This window comes from Teleopsis dalmanni, chromosome 2, assembly GCF_002237135.1.
Source record: "Teleopsis dalmanni isolate 2A chromosome 2, ASM223713v2, whole genome shotgun sequence".
Lineage (NCBI taxonomy): Eukaryota > Metazoa > Arthropoda > Insecta > Diptera > Diopsidae > Teleopsis > Teleopsis dalmanni.
Window position 1 is genome coordinate 137,556,626 of NC_051847.1, and position 17,400 is coordinate 137,574,025.

Sequence of the window (17,400 nt, forward strand, 5' to 3'; positions counted from 1 at the left end):
TAGAAATTAATATACATTCCAAATATATCTATTTTAAATGTGTTCCTAAACAACTGCTTTTATTTTATATTTTTTTTGATGTTGTCATTGGTTTATTAGTTTAGTTTAACTTGTTAAAATTAGTTAATTTAATATAAAATTCATGAGAAATTAAAATAATTGATATCTTCATATACCTATTTATTATAAATGCATAAAAAATGTAATAGTGGCTGCGGTTGGAGTTACTAATTGATTACTTTCAAATTCATGATTTTTTAATATTGTGTGATTAATAAAATATAAATAATTAAATAATAAATAAATACTAAATAATAATGTTAAGATTTCACAAACAAAAAAGTATTTATTTTTAGTTTTTAACAATTTTATTTTGAACTATAAGAATTATTTATTAATAGATGACAGTGAATTTATAATTATTCAATATTTATGCATAAATTATTATTAAATATTTGTTAAAATATACTGATCACTTCATACATGGATTCAATATTTTTAGTTCAACCAGTAAATGAATAATTTAACAAATATATAAATAATGTTAACTGATAAATTATACATTCATTAAGTAAGATAATTTCACATTAATTATTTAAACCTTCTATATATACATATATGCATATATTTCAGAAAGTTCACTTGTATTTCTTTAATACCAAGCGCTCTTGTATCTCTTAAATTTATGGTAACTTACTTCTAATAGTTTCTAATATTTTCTCAACACTATAATATATAAAAGAAATATTCTATACAATAATTCAAAATTTTTTTTGAAATATTGCACTTATTCAACATAATTTTATAAGTATTATTTAATTCAATTTTTTTTATTTAATATTTACATGCACATTAATTCAGTCTTTGGAAGAATAATTTATCAGAATAAAAAGTAAGAACTACAAAATTGCAAATGACTTAAAGTAAGAACTGCGTTAATACGGAGTTAAGTACTTAGAAGAAAACACTATAATTTAATTATTAAAATTTATATTATATTACGGAATTAAATAGATGAATTTAAATAATAGATAGGAGAGATAATTTTCTATAAGTTATATTTAAAACAATAAAGGAAATATTTTTGAAGCAAGCATAAATATGTAATTGAAGATAATATGTACGCACTGTGTATCAAATTATAGAATTGAATTTTAATTATTTAGAAATGAAGATCTGCACAAATCTACATTTAGTTTCAAGCCTTAGATATTAACATTATTAACATAATCGTACCGTATCGAGGATTTTACTTGCAGAACAAAATAAACAAATGTAACAAATAAAGAAGCTCTGGATGTTAAGAAATTTGGCTTATAAATAAAGTGATTGTATCAGCTGAGGCCCATTTTGAAAGCCTACGCAAGTTGTTCTATGAAAGACAACTTGAAAGACACTTCCTTAGAGAAGTAAGTTTGAAAGGTGTTGAAAGAAATGTATTATTTTTGAAAAAGAAAAAAAAATTAATTTCATAAAAAAGGGTATTTTTAACTAATAAGTTAGTTTTAGTCTTTAAATCATATATTAAGCCATTTAATTTTATGTGAGGATGAAGAGCACTAGTTTCGTTCAACAAGGAAGGATTAGAAACGTATAATAAGTTCAAAATAAAATTTACCTTACCCTTAAAGCATAGTCAAAGGTTTGATTATAATATAAAGAGCATAAGGGATACATAAACAAATTCATAAAAAAGGAATCAATATTAGAATGTTATAAAATGTCCTGTACTTAGCCAACTTCACTCTTAAAAAGCAATGTTAAAAAAATATGGTTGGTGTTTCAAAAAGTTTTGACCCGACTTTATGTACGTATAGTCAGATTCCTTAATATGTTACTAAGTTCTTAGTATGAAAGTTATTTACTACCTTATTTTCAGAGAATTAAAATAATCATCTTGTAATATTGGAAATGGCAATTATAATATGATGATGATGATATACTCCTGTTGGAGCATAAGACCTCTTACTTATAATGTCATAAAAATATAATACAGTAAAAAATCTTAAATTTGACCATGGCAATGTATAAACGAAAGATTGATTGCAGCACAAATACTGTGTGTTAATTTAGATCCGGTAAGTGACTACATGACATGAAACACTTAAAGTTTAATTAAACTTAAGTTATTTAAAGAAATCATTATTCTTTAAAACTTCTCCGGAAAGCATTTATCCTTATATTTAGAAAGCAGAAAGAAATTAGTTCTCAAATTCTTAGTCAAAATTCTATTTGTTTTTTTTCCTTCATAGGATAAAAATACATTCCATTTTAGAAATAACTCAACTGAAGTGGAGAAAGAAGTTGAAGTCTGAATATCAAAAGTAAAATAAAATAAAAACAGAACTAACAAAAAAAAGCAAATTAAATAATATAAATAATATGAAACTTTTATGAAACTATAATAATAAATAATACCACTGTTTTTTGAGGAAAAAATTTATGACATAAACAACTAAAAAAAAAATAGAGAAAATTATATTCTATTATTATAACTATATAAAAATAATAAAAACAATAATTTTTTAATAACAACCTAAACATGTTACTTAAGTACAATTTTACAAAACACTTATATAATTACTGCAAGTCATTGAAACTATATAATACCTTAACCAATATAATCAAAGTCTTACACGGTACCCGCTCAATAAAATTTTGTAAGCAGCTAAGTTAAGATTAACCCAAATTATGAATTTAAATTGAAAATAACTTACTCATAATTACATTCAAAGAATAAAGCTAAACAGGGAATTATGGACTTAAAAATTATTATTTAAATTTCATAAATTAAATGTTGATAATTAACTCACAAATTAACTTTAATTGGTCCTAATAGAATTTGTTAAACTTAACGATTCTAGAAATATAAAAATTATTTAATAAATGTACAATATTACCTACACATACATAAACACATTTACACGCTTAGTAACACACACATGTATAGAATCGTTTATATCAGTTTGCCATTAAAATACAAAATGAATTTTCCTACTACAATTTCGAACACTGTCTTTAAAGTAAACCTATATTGTCTTAGACTACAAGTCTATAGATAGCTTATATATCATTATATATATATGAATGCATACTATAGTTTTATGCATTTTGGAATGAATTGTACATAGTATATATGGGCAATTAGTATTTAACTATTTTCATATAAACTCAGTTTCTGTGCTGTTATTACGTTATTGTAGTTTATTTTCTAGAACGCACGCTATGCAATGTAATCTCTTAGAAGATTCCAAATAATTCCCTCATAAATGTCTATTTCAATTAATTAACATAGTTCCCACTCACATACATACATAAAAACACTCACACATACACATACGTACTGTAAACACACTGAAAAAAATTAGAGATCACATTTAAAACGCACGCTTAATTAATGTCACACACGCAGCTCATCCATCAAAGGATGTTGCTGAACCTGTTGTTGTTGCTGAGACTGCTGTTGCTGTTGTTGCACTGTAGCCAGTGTAGTTATTGGCGGTCCAGCGCCAATGCTAGTACCAGTTAAAGTGGTTGTCATACTCTGTGTGTGATGATTGGGCATGTGTTGTTGATGCGTTATGACATGTTGTTGTTGCTGTTGCTGCTGCTGCTGTTGTTGCGTTTGTTTCATGCAACTTTTTTTGGTTAGCGTACCACATTGATTGCCCATGACTTGCAGCGCATGCGGCGGTGGCATAAGACCAACAACACTACCACCGGTGCTGCCCACTACTGGTGCTTCTTGCATAGACTTCATGTGCTTTGGCGGCGGCGGTGCACGATGTGGTATATCTGCGAATTCAGGCGGTGGCAGCTGATGATGCTGAAGAGCATGATGATGGGAAAGTATAGTCGCGGGATCACTTTTCGCATGTATCGTTAACGTTTCCAAGTCACCACAAATATTGTTGGGCATTTGACCGTTTTCCTGACGTTTCATTTTGGTTTGGGTGCGTGGTTCACTGAGGCGTGTTTTATCGCGTTGATAGTAAACACCAGCAAAAATCAACACGTTCAGTATGAGTAAACTGCAGCCGATGGCTATGGTTACACTTAACGCTGTGGAATAAGCGGCAAACCCATCTGAGTCTTGTGAAGCGCTTGTGCTGCCATGCATGTCGGCATCAGTAATATCGTCGGGATACAATTTTCCGCCCGGATAGCGAGTTGAATTGCGATGCAGTGAAGAGGATGGTGACGAAAGATTTAATAATGAAAATACTTGATTCGTGAAAATGGTGAAATTGCCGAGAGCAGCATTCCCGGCACCTGGTGAGTAGGGCGGATTCAGTGGTTTTATAGTTGCATCGCTGGCAATGTTGTTATCCATTTCATCGTCATCGTGTAACTGATGATGTGAGGCGGGCACATTGTCACCACCCGGCTTGTGCAGGTCGGGGATGAGATTCAACCAAAACGATAGACGGTGTGCACGGTAATGATTTTTTAATTTGGGTTTGGTATCTAAGGCGATAAAAAAGAAAATTAAATTGAAAGGAATAATACAATTTTACAAGCAATCACGACAGAAAAATTATTGAATAAATTAAATTATTTTGTAATTGATATTTCAACGTAAAGTGTCAACATCATGAAATCCCCGCACTTACCAAAATTTAAATATTTTTTGTGCACACTTTCGTACGCAGTCCAGTCGATGGTCTTGTAACGACTGCGCTCCTGTCGGCTATTATGTTCAATTTCCATTTGTTCGTTAGGATTGCTTTAAAAAAATTGTATTTTTTTTTTGGAAAAAAATAAAACCATTAAATTAATGAAAATTGTTTTTGGAATTGCAAAAGAAAAAAAAGAATGTTGCTATGCAAATGTGAGTTATAACATGAAATTGATTTAAATATGCACCTTTGTTGCACTTGCACATGAACACACATTGCAATAAATATTGAACAACAAGTCCAGTACATAAAATCACAGTGGTGGCCGAATGCACAATCCATAATAGCTCAAACAAAGGTAATTAATTTGCGAAATCGACAGAAACATGCACTCTAACATGCGACACACACCTGCACCCGCACCAGTGCAGCTGCTATTATGGACTTGCAAGTGATATATGCACTTATGCCGTCCATTATGAAATTATGTTTGTCTGGAACGGTTTGTATGCGCTTTGCCAGTTGCAGGCAACATTGATTCTACAATACTTACCCAGTGCGCACGAAATTCGACCAGTACAGCATCACAATTTCAGAAAGATTTATTTCGGTTTTTGTATAATTTCTTACAAAATGACTGAAGCCACCAACTAGTGGCGCACCAAAGATATATGGTAAATCCTCTCCATGTATACAACCTTGACGCTGTAATGAGTATAAAAGATGAAAGGCCATTTTAATATTTAAGCATGCTTTTAGGCGCAAAATTTCATTGACTCATTGTGCATACATAAATGAATGAATGAATAACTGAATGAATGAATGAATGAAATAAATTCTTGTTTTTATGTTCTGATTATTGAAAAATTAAAATTGGAAAATGATTTTTTCTGCTGATCTTTTCATGTACTATGCATGGATTAAGTGGCCGTTGAAATAGCAGTAGGCAGTTTTGTTAATACCACCAACAAAAGCAAAGAGAATTATTTATGAAGGGGCAAGTTGAATGACAAAGTAATATATATGAATCAAATAAGTTAGAAAATGAAAAACCAAATAGTATTAGTACAAGATAATAAAATAAATCAGTTAGTAAATCCTTTCATAAAGGAATTAAAAACTTAAAATTGAACTTAATGCATTATTTATTTCATTCACGTGCTTAAAAACAAGAGTAAAAAAATACTTTTTCAATAGAATTTATTATGTCTTTTCATTAATTAATAATTTCATTAAGTTAACAGGATACTGTTGTTTCTTTTTATTGTTATAATGTCTTTCTTCAAGAATTTGTAATATTCTAAAAGGAAATCTGTAAGCTGTTTAAAAGTTTTAGTGCCAATATTCATATAAATTATTTATTATATGGCATATCCACTTTTGGAACAGGGAAGGTTCTTGTTAGATGCGTCATTGATGGGAAACAATACCAAAAAATTGGGACTTATGCAGTACTGCCAGATAAGAAGAAAAAATGACATCAGAACGTTTTCTTTACGAATGCCATGATCTGACCGCATTAAAGTATTTTACTAAAAAATTTTATCCTATGGATATTCTTAAAGAAAAGATCTTAAAGAAGTAAATGTAATATTGTTAAAGAAATTGATATTTTCTTTATAAAAAACTTTTGGTTTAATTGAAATTATTTTCCTGTACATTTTCCTTTACATGTGCTAAATGATATATTTTAATTAGACCTTTATAGATTCAGTTTGAGTCAAAAGTTTTTGTTTTCGGAACAAAAATTTTCGTTTTATTTAAAAATAAATTAAATCAAATTTAAAAATATTATACTACACATTAATCGTATATATACAGTACACTGAAAAGGAGTAGGACGAAAAACTTACATTAATTTAATCTGATACCATAGATAGGAAAAAGTTTATAGAGAAAAATTTGAAAACATGAAAAATGTTTTTAATATCTAATACAGTTCATTATATAGTTCTAATTGCGAATGGGGTAGAGTACGTTTTCAGATAGATTTCAGTTCTGTAGGGCAAAGTATATATATTTTTGTTTTGGCGTTTCTCTGGTGACTAGCCTTAACCGTATCCGGGTATTGTCATTGAGCAATACGATTATAAGGCACTTTATTATAATAAATTAGTAATTCTAATAAATTTATAACAATTAAATTCTTTGGAACAAATCACAATTGGTTCCTATAATTTCTATTACTATAATTAGCAGCTAGAAAGGGATAATGGTTTTCTGCACCTTCATCAAGAGAGCTGTAAAGTTAACATTTTAATTGACAGACAAGAAACAATTACGGCTGACCAATTATCCACTATTAAATAAAAGATGATTAAAATGTTATAATGCTTTTTAATTCTAAAAATGATAAAAACCATATCGAATTATTGATATTTCTGCTAGGGTTTCTAGTCATAAAAAACTGAAGCGAATAAGTAAACAGATAGTTTAACACATTTTATTGCTTTTATGAATGTTTGTCCATGAATGGAGTTTTATGTTCCCCTAGACATCGTTAAAGGCAGCACTTGCTTCCAATTTTTGAAATTATTTAAAGTGACATACAACACACACAATATTCTGATAAGTATAACCGCCACAAGAACAAGCAAAATCAGATAACGAAGCTCATTAAAAGATATCAAATTATAAGAAGCCAGTTTTAAAAATTGTTCATATCTTTACCAAAAAAAAAACAAAAACTTGATTTTCTAGGATTGAGTACCTATGGATAGCAGAAGGAACGCATTGTTAGAGTTATTAGCCTGTTGAAATGATATAAAAGATATCATTTATGTAAGTTACATGAAGTCAACCTGTTTGATGCAGTTTTCTCTATCACGGTTTCTCGTGAGGAATATGGTATTAAAACTACATCTAAGAGCTAGTTGTGGTATAAAAGGGGTAACTACTGGGAAACCAAAGGAATCATGAACTTAAAATTTGAATTTAATCTTAATTTTAAACATATCTATTATTAATTTTAATTCGTTATATATAAAATGTTCTAATTAATAATTAGTGTATGGGGATTGATTTAGTGTTTGATTAGTCTACGATTTAGTTACTCACCTGTGGATAGTCACCATATCGAGTTTGGTAATCAAATACATATAAATAAGAATTTCGATGATCTGCAGAATGTAAATCGACAGTTTGTGCAGCAGGTGCCACAACTTGCGCATCACTTAGTGCTTCTAAAGTTTCATCTCTGTAAATACCAATACATACATAATTAAAAATATGTTTCATTTAGTTGATATATCAAAACAAATTGATTTTCAAATTAAATAAAATGACAACTAATGGAGTTTGTTTTAGAAAGCTTGTATTGTGTGATTAACTCATAGGTTTCAAACAAGGGGTTAGTATTCTTGAATTGTGTTTTAAATGTTATATATTTGAAATCTATTTCGTTTGTAACAGTTTTCTGCTTAAGTATTATCTGTTAAGAAGATAAGAGTCTTTGATCAGTCATCAATTTCTGTTCAGATACACACAAAATATTTTCAAAGACTCTGATATTTGAAATAGATGTCAACTAGATTAATAATACATTAAGACCGAAAAGTTTTCGGAAATTCTCATTTAAAATTCGCGCGCTGTATATTTTTCGATACTTTAAGTTTATGTAGTTTGGCAGCAATTAAGGACAATTACTATGCCAAAAATGAGCGCGATCTGTCAGACAGTTCGTTTACGGCAGCTGTTGAAACCAGTTCACCTCAGTAGTGCGTTGCGAAAAAAACAATGGAAAAAAATATTGAACAAAGAGTTTGCATCAAATTTTGTGTTTCGAACGAATTTCGTGTGCAGAATCGTTGCGAATGCTACAAAAGGCTTATGGGGAATCAGTTTTATCGAAAACTCAAGTTTATGAGTGGTACAAAGCCTTTCAGGACGGTCGTACGACCGTCGAAGACATTTCGCAACGCACTACTTAGGTGAACTGGTTTCAACAGCTGCCGTAAACGAACTGTCTGACAGATCGCGCTCATTTTTGGCATAGTAATTAAGGACAGTGCTGCCAAACTACATAAACTTAAAATATCGAAAAATATACAGCGCGCGAATTTTAAATGAGAATTTCCGAAAACTTTTCAGTCTTAATGTATATCTGTTCATTTTGTGAGAAATATGCTTTTCCATTTACAATTCCATTCGTGTTTCTTTTCGTTATGATTGATTTTCAGTTGTGTGTCCAGGAGGTTCAAAGAGGATCCCTCCTTTGTTAATGTTACTTATTTTTCAGTGAACTGAAAAAATATTGCTCAGAAAATATTTTGTATAGCCTCGCCCCTTAGCACAATCCCGGCTAAGCCACTGCTACAACTCTTGGTGTAATTCTTTAAATTTTGTGGATCTATAAGCAACAGCACTATATACACTATCAACACTGTTATTTATTAGAAGTATAATCTATTAAAGTGTATAATCTAAGTGTACTTATTTTCGAGATTCTATGAACATTATGCATTTATTAATTAGTAATATGTTTAGAGATTGTTGCAAGTATATATTAGTTTAATAATTGAATATGCTTATATCGTTGAAATAGTTTTTCTAGTTTTAGTAGGATTACTAGTTTTGCTTATAAATTTGAATTCCTTTTTTATTAGTTTTACTATATAAAAAATTAAATTTCAGTAAACAGATTTTGCTTTAAATTCATATTTTTAATCAAATATTTTATGCTTAAATACTGCGTTATATAAATATGGATAACCTGAGAACGTCTAAAAAACACGCATAATAATTAAAAATTATTTTTGCTACACACACTCACACTTAAGGAACCTATTAGAATTTATTAAAATTATTTTTAATTAAAAAATAATTTATGCAAATAAAAACAAATAATGCTGACAAATTTTTAATTAAACGCAACATGGAAGCGGAAAAAAAATTGTTATTTAAACCACCACAAAAATGCTGTTGGGTCAGTAATATTAGATTCGGTAATGTGGAACAAAAATTGTCCCAAATTCAGTGATGGCAATTTTGTGGGTACATCATGTGAAAATTAAATGAAAATCAGAATTTAATATGAGACAAGCAAGGAGGTTCGCAAATATTTTGTTTAATATTTGTACTAATTTCTGCTCCAAGGCTTGCGTAGGAGCACATTTACGTATTACATATCCTTTCAATTTGTAAGCGAAAAGCAAAAACCAGCAATTTTCCTAAACAATTTGCAATCAATTGACATTTAATAAAATGCGTACAAATTCCATTCTAACGCAAACAAAGTGGAGCAAAGCTTCCGTCGCAATCCAGTAATGGTACATAAGCTCGTAACAATAACAATCTCAACAACGGTAACATTAAGGCTACAACAGCAACAGCAACAGAAACAGTAACAGCAACAGTAACAATAATAATGTGAACAATTTTAATATTCATGGAGTAACAAAAATTTCGTGGTTAACCGTAAATGTCATTTGAAATTTAACATATTTTTATGGCTACGTATATGGGCACGCCTACATATGAGATCTGGAGAATATTGAGAGATTCGCAAGTGTGTCGGTAGTAAATGAGTGGATTCCATGAAACAATAATTTCAGATTGAAGGAACTAGTAGAACCAATTATGATCACTTAGCATTATGATCACAGTTAGATCTAACTAGCCTAAAGTAGGATGAAAAACTGCGGAGGACACAGCAATGTTGTCTAAAAACTTCTTATAATTCAACGGCAGATATTAAAAAAAACTAATACTGAATTAATAATATAATATACAAAAATGTTGATGCAGGATCTATATGATATCTATGAATGAAATATATGAATGTTGGTTTCAAGTTGTTGAGTGTTATGATTTAGTGATTACTATAAACCTGTGTGTTTAAGCTAAGAAAACTAATAGCAATAAACTTTAATTACTTCATGAGTAATCGATGTCCTTATGTTGCAAAATTAATGATCTGGCCAGATGTGGTTAGTTTAGTTTGAAATGGCATGTTTATGCTGTAGAACTCAATTGAGCTCAAATAATATCAAGGAAACTACAGAGGAGCACTTTTTCCGAATAATACTATTGACAACAAAATGAGGTAGCATATCTAGTTGATAATGTTTTTCAAGGTAAAACTTAAAATGTTAAAGTCTGATAACTCAAGAATATAGCTATGTCTGTCGCCTGACAGCATAGGAGAAAAGTTTGCTCAGTATAGACAATTTAACCAATATCCTTCAGTTAAGTCGCATATGAAGTTATACGGACTTATAGTGTATCGAATAACGTTGAAAAAAATAACTGTGTTTAAGAATCCAAACAGTTGCTTGATATAAATTACTTAAGAAGACGAGTGCAATGCACTAAACCCTTTGATTTGTAAATGTAATCTCAAAACATTCTAGGGAATATAAAGGATATGTTATTAAATATTTTTTAATTAAAAAAATAAATTTCGTGGTCAAGCCGGTGTGATCGGTATCGTGTAAATAAATTATTATAAATAATAATAGTGTATATTATTATTTATAATTTATTTCTTTGTAACATTGAAATTGTTAAACCTGTGATATTGTACAGAAACATTTTTTTTAATATATAATTTTTGCCTACTGTCGGTTTTATGGTGCTGTTAGCTGTCATTTTTTTATGAAATTATTTATTTCTTTTCTACTTTTTTTTTTGTTAGTATTACAATTCTGTTATATTGTATTGTGTTGTATTGTACCGATGCCATAGTTTCCTTTAAATAATCATGTATAAAATAAATGACTTTTATACACACGTCTTCCAAAGGATTTTTTTTTATGAACATTTTTTCTTTCTTCTTTTCAGATCAGGCTTGCGCTTTCTTTTTATTAATTTTTTAATTTCTTAATTTAGTTAGCTTCCACCTCAATTTGAATTTTTTTATATAGTATATATTATATTAAAATACAGTAGTGCTATAGTAAACACAATACCACGGACAGATAGTGTTCGAGTCCGTATAAATGTGGTGTACATTTAAGTTGTCTTGCAAAATGAATCCAAGTGTGAGAAAGAAAAATGTTATTCTTAACTAATATTTTTAAATTGTATTTTATTAAAACATATATCTATTTGCAAATACTAAAGCAAAATTTGTATCAAGGGTAGTTTCCATGTCTAACTTAATACAGTATATAATGTTACCTTCCTTTACTTAGACAGTTTTAGATAAGTATTTAAATAAAATTCAAAAATTTCATTTATTAAAAAAATTATAATACATTCATTAAAGAAAATATTATGTTACTATTTTATATAAGTACTGTATTTTTATGTGTAAAATCTAAACAAATTTTTATTGTATTTTTTATAGAGATGTTTCCAACTTATTCAAACCAAACTTTCTAAAATTTACTACTGGCATTGCATTTGGAAGGAATTGAAATTCAAATAAATAAATTAAATGAACAAATAATTTTAAATAATTTTTTGGCTTCATTTAATATGACTTTTACTAAATTTTTTCTTTTCCAAACTTTCTGTGAAAAATTTTAAATTCATTGTATTACTGTGGTTATGTTGGCGTGTTTGAGGCTTACAAATTACATATTTTATTATAATTTTTGTTATTCCTATGTTACAATTTCCCGAGATATTTCATTAATTTTATTTCTTTCATAATGCAATTTAAATAAATTTTTTTTAATCTTCGACTTAATACGCCCGCATGTGAATACAAATTTTGCTACAATTTTCTATGCAATTCAAATAATTTCACTGAATAAATGATTTTGATTTTATCTTTAAGTATTAAAATGTTATATAGAAAATTTAAATATTAATAGAGTTTGAAAGAAATACAATTTCATCAAAAAAATAAGTTTTGAATATTATTTTTTTACTTTAAAATATATATCAGCATATATCTTAATTCAATTTAAAGTGTAAAAATTGATAAATTTTTCATATAAATTGTTAATTTACATATTATATATATAATTCAATTAAGTCAGCAATAGAAATTATGATTTTATTGGACTTCATATACAAAATAAATTAATAGGGTTCAAAAGAACATTTTTGTTTAAATCCAAATAAACATACTATATTAGTTTTGATAAAATACTGGCTGGTAAGATATGATGCTATACATATATAAATAAGTAAAATAAATAAATAATAAATGTATTCAGTTATTGAGTTATAATTGGATATAATAAATAGTTAAATATAAAAGGGTGTGTTAGGTTTCAAATGAAATTTCAATATTTTTATGTAGATGCAATTAATATTTAGAGCGAATTTCAGTATCCATATTTTACTCTCTCGATAAAACGTATTCAATTTTTCGAGCGTTTCACCAATTCCAAAAATCAAGTAGTTTATATGCAATACCACAAATTTTTATAAACTATAATTAAATACTCTACAGTGGACATTTAAATATAAGCTAAAACTTGGTTAGACGACAGTAAAAATCAATAATAAAGCAATAATTCGTAATCATATATATGATTATGCGAAAATAATGCTATGTTACTATTATTAATTAAATATTTTTTAGTTTATTTAATTTTCTGTGTACAATTCTTTTTTAATATAAAATTCAATAAGCTTCCATACTCATAAATTTGGGAATGTTTTTGTCAGTTATTTTGTTTGAATAGTATAAGTTATAGACAAATAATTTGACTAATTAGTCGATTTGATCTGTCTATATCTAGAAAAAGTATTTATGCAGAATCTCATTGAACTAGCAGAGTATTGAAAAAGTTAAGGATATAAACTGAGAAGAAATAAGGATATTGTTAGATCAATTCAACCCATAATGCTATTTAAAAATATTTATATTGTAAATGGTTTTTTCTGAAATAAAAATAAACTTTTCATTTTATTAAAATTACACTTCCATTTTTTATGGACTTATAATTGCATATATTGTGGAGAAATAATAAGAAATGCAAGCAGTGCTATGATTATTTACTTTTTACTTTTAATTAAAAGATTAAAGTATAATATCAGTCAAAATATACCTTTTTCATATATTTATATATCTTTGTCAAGTATTTGTGCAGAATATTTATAACAAAAGTATTTTGCGAGATTAACTGAAGATTAAAGCAAACAAAATTATATCTATATTCTGATCATGAAGCATTCATGACATTGGATATTCACTGTGCAAAATAAAATATTTTTTCAATCCAGATTTGATTGAATCTCATTTGATATAATAAATAAATTTTATTGCAAATATTTGAACATTTCATTTTAGATTCTTTTACGACAGAAGCATTCCACACGTTATATCAAAAATTACTTCTTAGAAAACATTGAGGTAAAAAGATGCTGAGGAAGGTAAATATTTTTTAAGTTGGTTTTATAATTATTGTATCTTCAATCACAATACCAATATATGTACAATTTTAATTAATCCATCTTATTAATTATAAAGGACTGGTTATTGTACTTAATCGAAAACAATAGACACCAAAAATACCAAAAAATATCGGCTTGTTTGGCTTATACCAGCTTTTATTGACACTGCCCAAGCGATATTTTTACTTTACTGATGGCCTAATATTAGGGTGTTCAAAAACACGTGTATTAATACAACGCGTCAAACAACGCTCCATTGGAATTTCTTTATAGATTTTCGCTGGTATCAATGAAGAAATGTGTGTAAGACATAACTTTCACCTTGGTTTGGGATGAGGCCCATCTATACCTCTGCTACTCTTTGGGTCGTAGTATCCGGTGGAGAAACGCAACTCCACGCCGAATGAATGATGCATTCTTTCCACGTAAGTTTGGGTATCAACCACATCCACTACATGTCCAACCACAAATGGTCAGCACAGCCGAAGCTGCGGGCACTGACCCCCGTAGTACCGGACTTATACCACGTGTAGTGTATCGCAAGTGCAGACCTTATTTACTTCTATGCACACTTCTTAGACAAGTGTCGGCATGGCACCGGGATTTTATTCGCCTCTTACGACAGGTATGCTTTACCTCGGGAATATTCTAGCTCCTTCATCGCAGGGGAAAGTATATAGTAGAAAAGCACATAAACAGTAAAGGATGATTAATAATTATACTATTTTATACTAATAATTATACTATCTCTTCTGATTATTCAAATCTTAAGCCGTAATGTTTAAATAAATTTAAAAACGTGAATAAAAAATTAATTTTATTTGTTATAAAATAAGTGTAACCAAATTTGATAGGCGATAAAAGCAAAAATTTAAATTTAGCGCTTCAAGGATATCGAGGATATCGTTTTGAATGATTGATTTCTTTCTCCGAAATACACAATAAATTGGCATTAATTCGCTTTGATGTTATTTTTATAAAAAACGGCAGCAATTATTTTACGAATTATTACTTAAATGTATCTTTTGTTGCATCTGTCGTTGTTTGTACTCCTGCAGATTTGCTTAAATACACTTCATTTGCTTCGGTGTAGTCGATTACACTTCCTTTTCTTTACAAATTACATTTCATATCATTTTAATTTTCCTATAAATCATAATTATATTTCAGAATTTTGCATTTGGGAGCGAAATCCTCCTCGAAGCCGCACAAATATTTCGTATTGAATATTGACTTCCACACAGGAAGCCGCCTTTTTCTTTCTCAATTCAAATGGGATATGCGGTGCGTATTTGAGTATTGTAAATACTGTATTGAGTATTGTATCTGTGTGTATTTGTGTGCGAGTGTGTGTGTATGGCATTAACTTTATTTAGCGGTACTTTAACATGATTTAAATAATGAAGCGCTAATGAATGTTTTATTTTGTAAAGCATTTTTTATTTTATTTATGACTGAATGTAGATATATATTGAATATAGATATATATATTTATATAAATTTTTTTTCTTGATATTTTTGTTTTATTTTTGGCATTTACTTTTCATTTCACATTTTTATTGTATTGAGAACATTGCATATCGCATTTTAAGTAGCATAAAATTTTAACACAAATTCACCGATAGCAGTACTTTTAATAGTAGATTATTTTGTAAAAGTAATGGCTTGAAACAAAATAAAATTTTATATTTTCCGTTTTCCGTACCGATTTTTTCTTCACTGATTTGCACATAAAATGGCTCATTTGCATATGCTTAAAGGCACTTAAATTTACTTAAACGTATGTGAGTAGTACGTATTATGTTGGTAAAAGATATATGAGCATAAATCGTACTTACCTTATATTAATCGGATGCTGTACTGGTCTTTCCCAATCTGTGTACTCATTTACAATTGTTGCGAATATCTCATTCAGATGATACGTATATGTATTACGTACGTAAGCTTTTAAAATCTTGGAGCGTCGATCCGCCTCAATGCCGTATTGCACGTCACCGGAATTGAAGGAAAAAAACGCCTCGGCACGTGTGACACCAGCCATAAGGTCATATCTGCGTAAGGAAATCAAAATGATAAAATGAGTCAAAGAGAAGAAAATCTCTGAAATTTACATGAATGTTTTTCATAAGGTACGTGAAAATGAAAAGAAAATTAAATTCACAACTTTCTCACTTCTTAATGCAATTTGTTTTTTTTTGCTTTTTGTAATACAATATCTTGGTAGAAAAGGGAATCAGAAAATACATTTGTCGCTCGTAAAGAAGTAGATAAATTGAAAATTGTGATTTCAACAAATGTTGGTACAGAAGGATGGAAATCAAAAATGGAAATCAGCAGGTTATTAATTAAATCAACTAAGAGCATCACCGCTGCAGGAGTTGATTGCTATATGTAATAGTATTGAATATATTCAATGCAAAATGTATTTACTTTAAATAGGAAATGAAATTTATTTAAATTTAAAAAAAAAAAAAAAACAAAAAAAAAAAAATTCGCAAAGAACATATAAGTTTTGGAAAAGAAGTACAATTTTATAAGAATTTCTTGGAAATGCATTTTTTACTTTGAATAGGAAATGAAATTTATTTAAATTTACAAAAAAAAAAAATATAATGCAAAGAACACATAAGTTTTGGAAAAGAAGTACAATTTTATAAGAATTTCTTGGAAATGCAATTTTTCGAATTAAAAACTCAAAACTCCAAACACTCTTTTATGAATTATCGAATAATCCTAAAAAGAATCATGCGTTTCCATTGACACTGCGGCACTAAATGCGGTTAAAAGCTTATGTTTGATCAGTATTACATATGATCGCTTGAGCAAGTCTCAGAGGGGAATTTTTCAAAATCTCTTACTAGATTAATAAGCAAAAATCGTGACTTTGAAGTGTCTACATGGAACCCAAAAGTTTCAGGGTTTCACTAATACAAGAGGACTGATATTATTGCTAAAGAAGTTTGTGCATCTGCCATTGCGATGTATTAAGTTAGAGCTACCTTATATTGAGGTACTAAACGAAGTTGAAACCTTATATTTAACCACTACCATGATTGTCTGATAAAAACACAGAGCATACTTTTTTTTTCAAAGCTTCTTTCCGAGTCAAAATAAAAAAATTATTGTTTTACAGTGCCCAAACGGAACCCAAGAGAAACGAGGTAATCAAAAGACTTATTGCTTGGCATTTGTAAAATAGCATATATTTTTATTGACACTAATTTTGTTAACACAATCACATAATTTTTTATTGTTCAGGCTTTTACAACTTAACAAATAAATATTACTTTTTTTAAGAATTCAACAAATGCACTAATATCTTATTTGAGGGTATTAGTTTCAACATTCGAAATTTATGGAAAAAGCAAAATTTTATTTTTAAATTGATATTCAGTAATCAAATAGTGTTGGTCAGTTGCATGTTTTCAACAAGACTGAAATAGGATTATATTCTGTGAACGTTTGTTGTCAGCAGTTTGAAGTACAA

At 28.6% G+C, this 17,400-nt stretch overlaps 1 protein-coding gene across 1 annotated transcript; it reads right to left on the bottom strand.

Annotated features, from left to right (window-relative positions):
- Positions 1–2,770: 2,770 nt before the first annotated feature.
- LOC119684964 (neuroligin-1-like) lies at positions 2,771–15,960 on the bottom strand. The gene is made up of 5 exons (XM_038099125.1): positions 15,752–15,960; positions 7,677–7,815; positions 5,173–5,324; positions 4,614–4,726; positions 2,771–4,467 (listed from the first exon to the last, which is right to left on the bottom strand). The coding sequence occupies exons 1-5, from the start codon at positions 15,952–15,954 to the stop codon at positions 3,401–3,403; spliced, it is 1,674 nt and encodes a 557-aa protein (XP_037955053.1). The 5' UTR covers positions 15,955–15,960; the 3' UTR covers positions 2,771–3,400.
- Between the last annotated feature and the right edge of the window lie 1,440 nt (positions 15,961–17,400).

Coding starts and splice junctions, on each gene's coding strand:
- LOC119684964 (XM_038099125.1), bottom strand. CDS start 15,954: ATGGCTGGTGTCACACGTGCCGAGGCGTTTTTTTCCTTCAATTCCGGT. Junction 7,816..15,751: donor CAGCATCCGATTAATATAAG/GTAAGTACGATT, acceptor TGGTATTTACAG/AGATGAAACTTTAGAAGCAC. Junction 4,468..4,613: donor CAAAAAATATTTAAATTTTG/GTAAGTGCGGGG, acceptor TTATCGCCTTAG/ATACCAAACCCAAATTAAAA.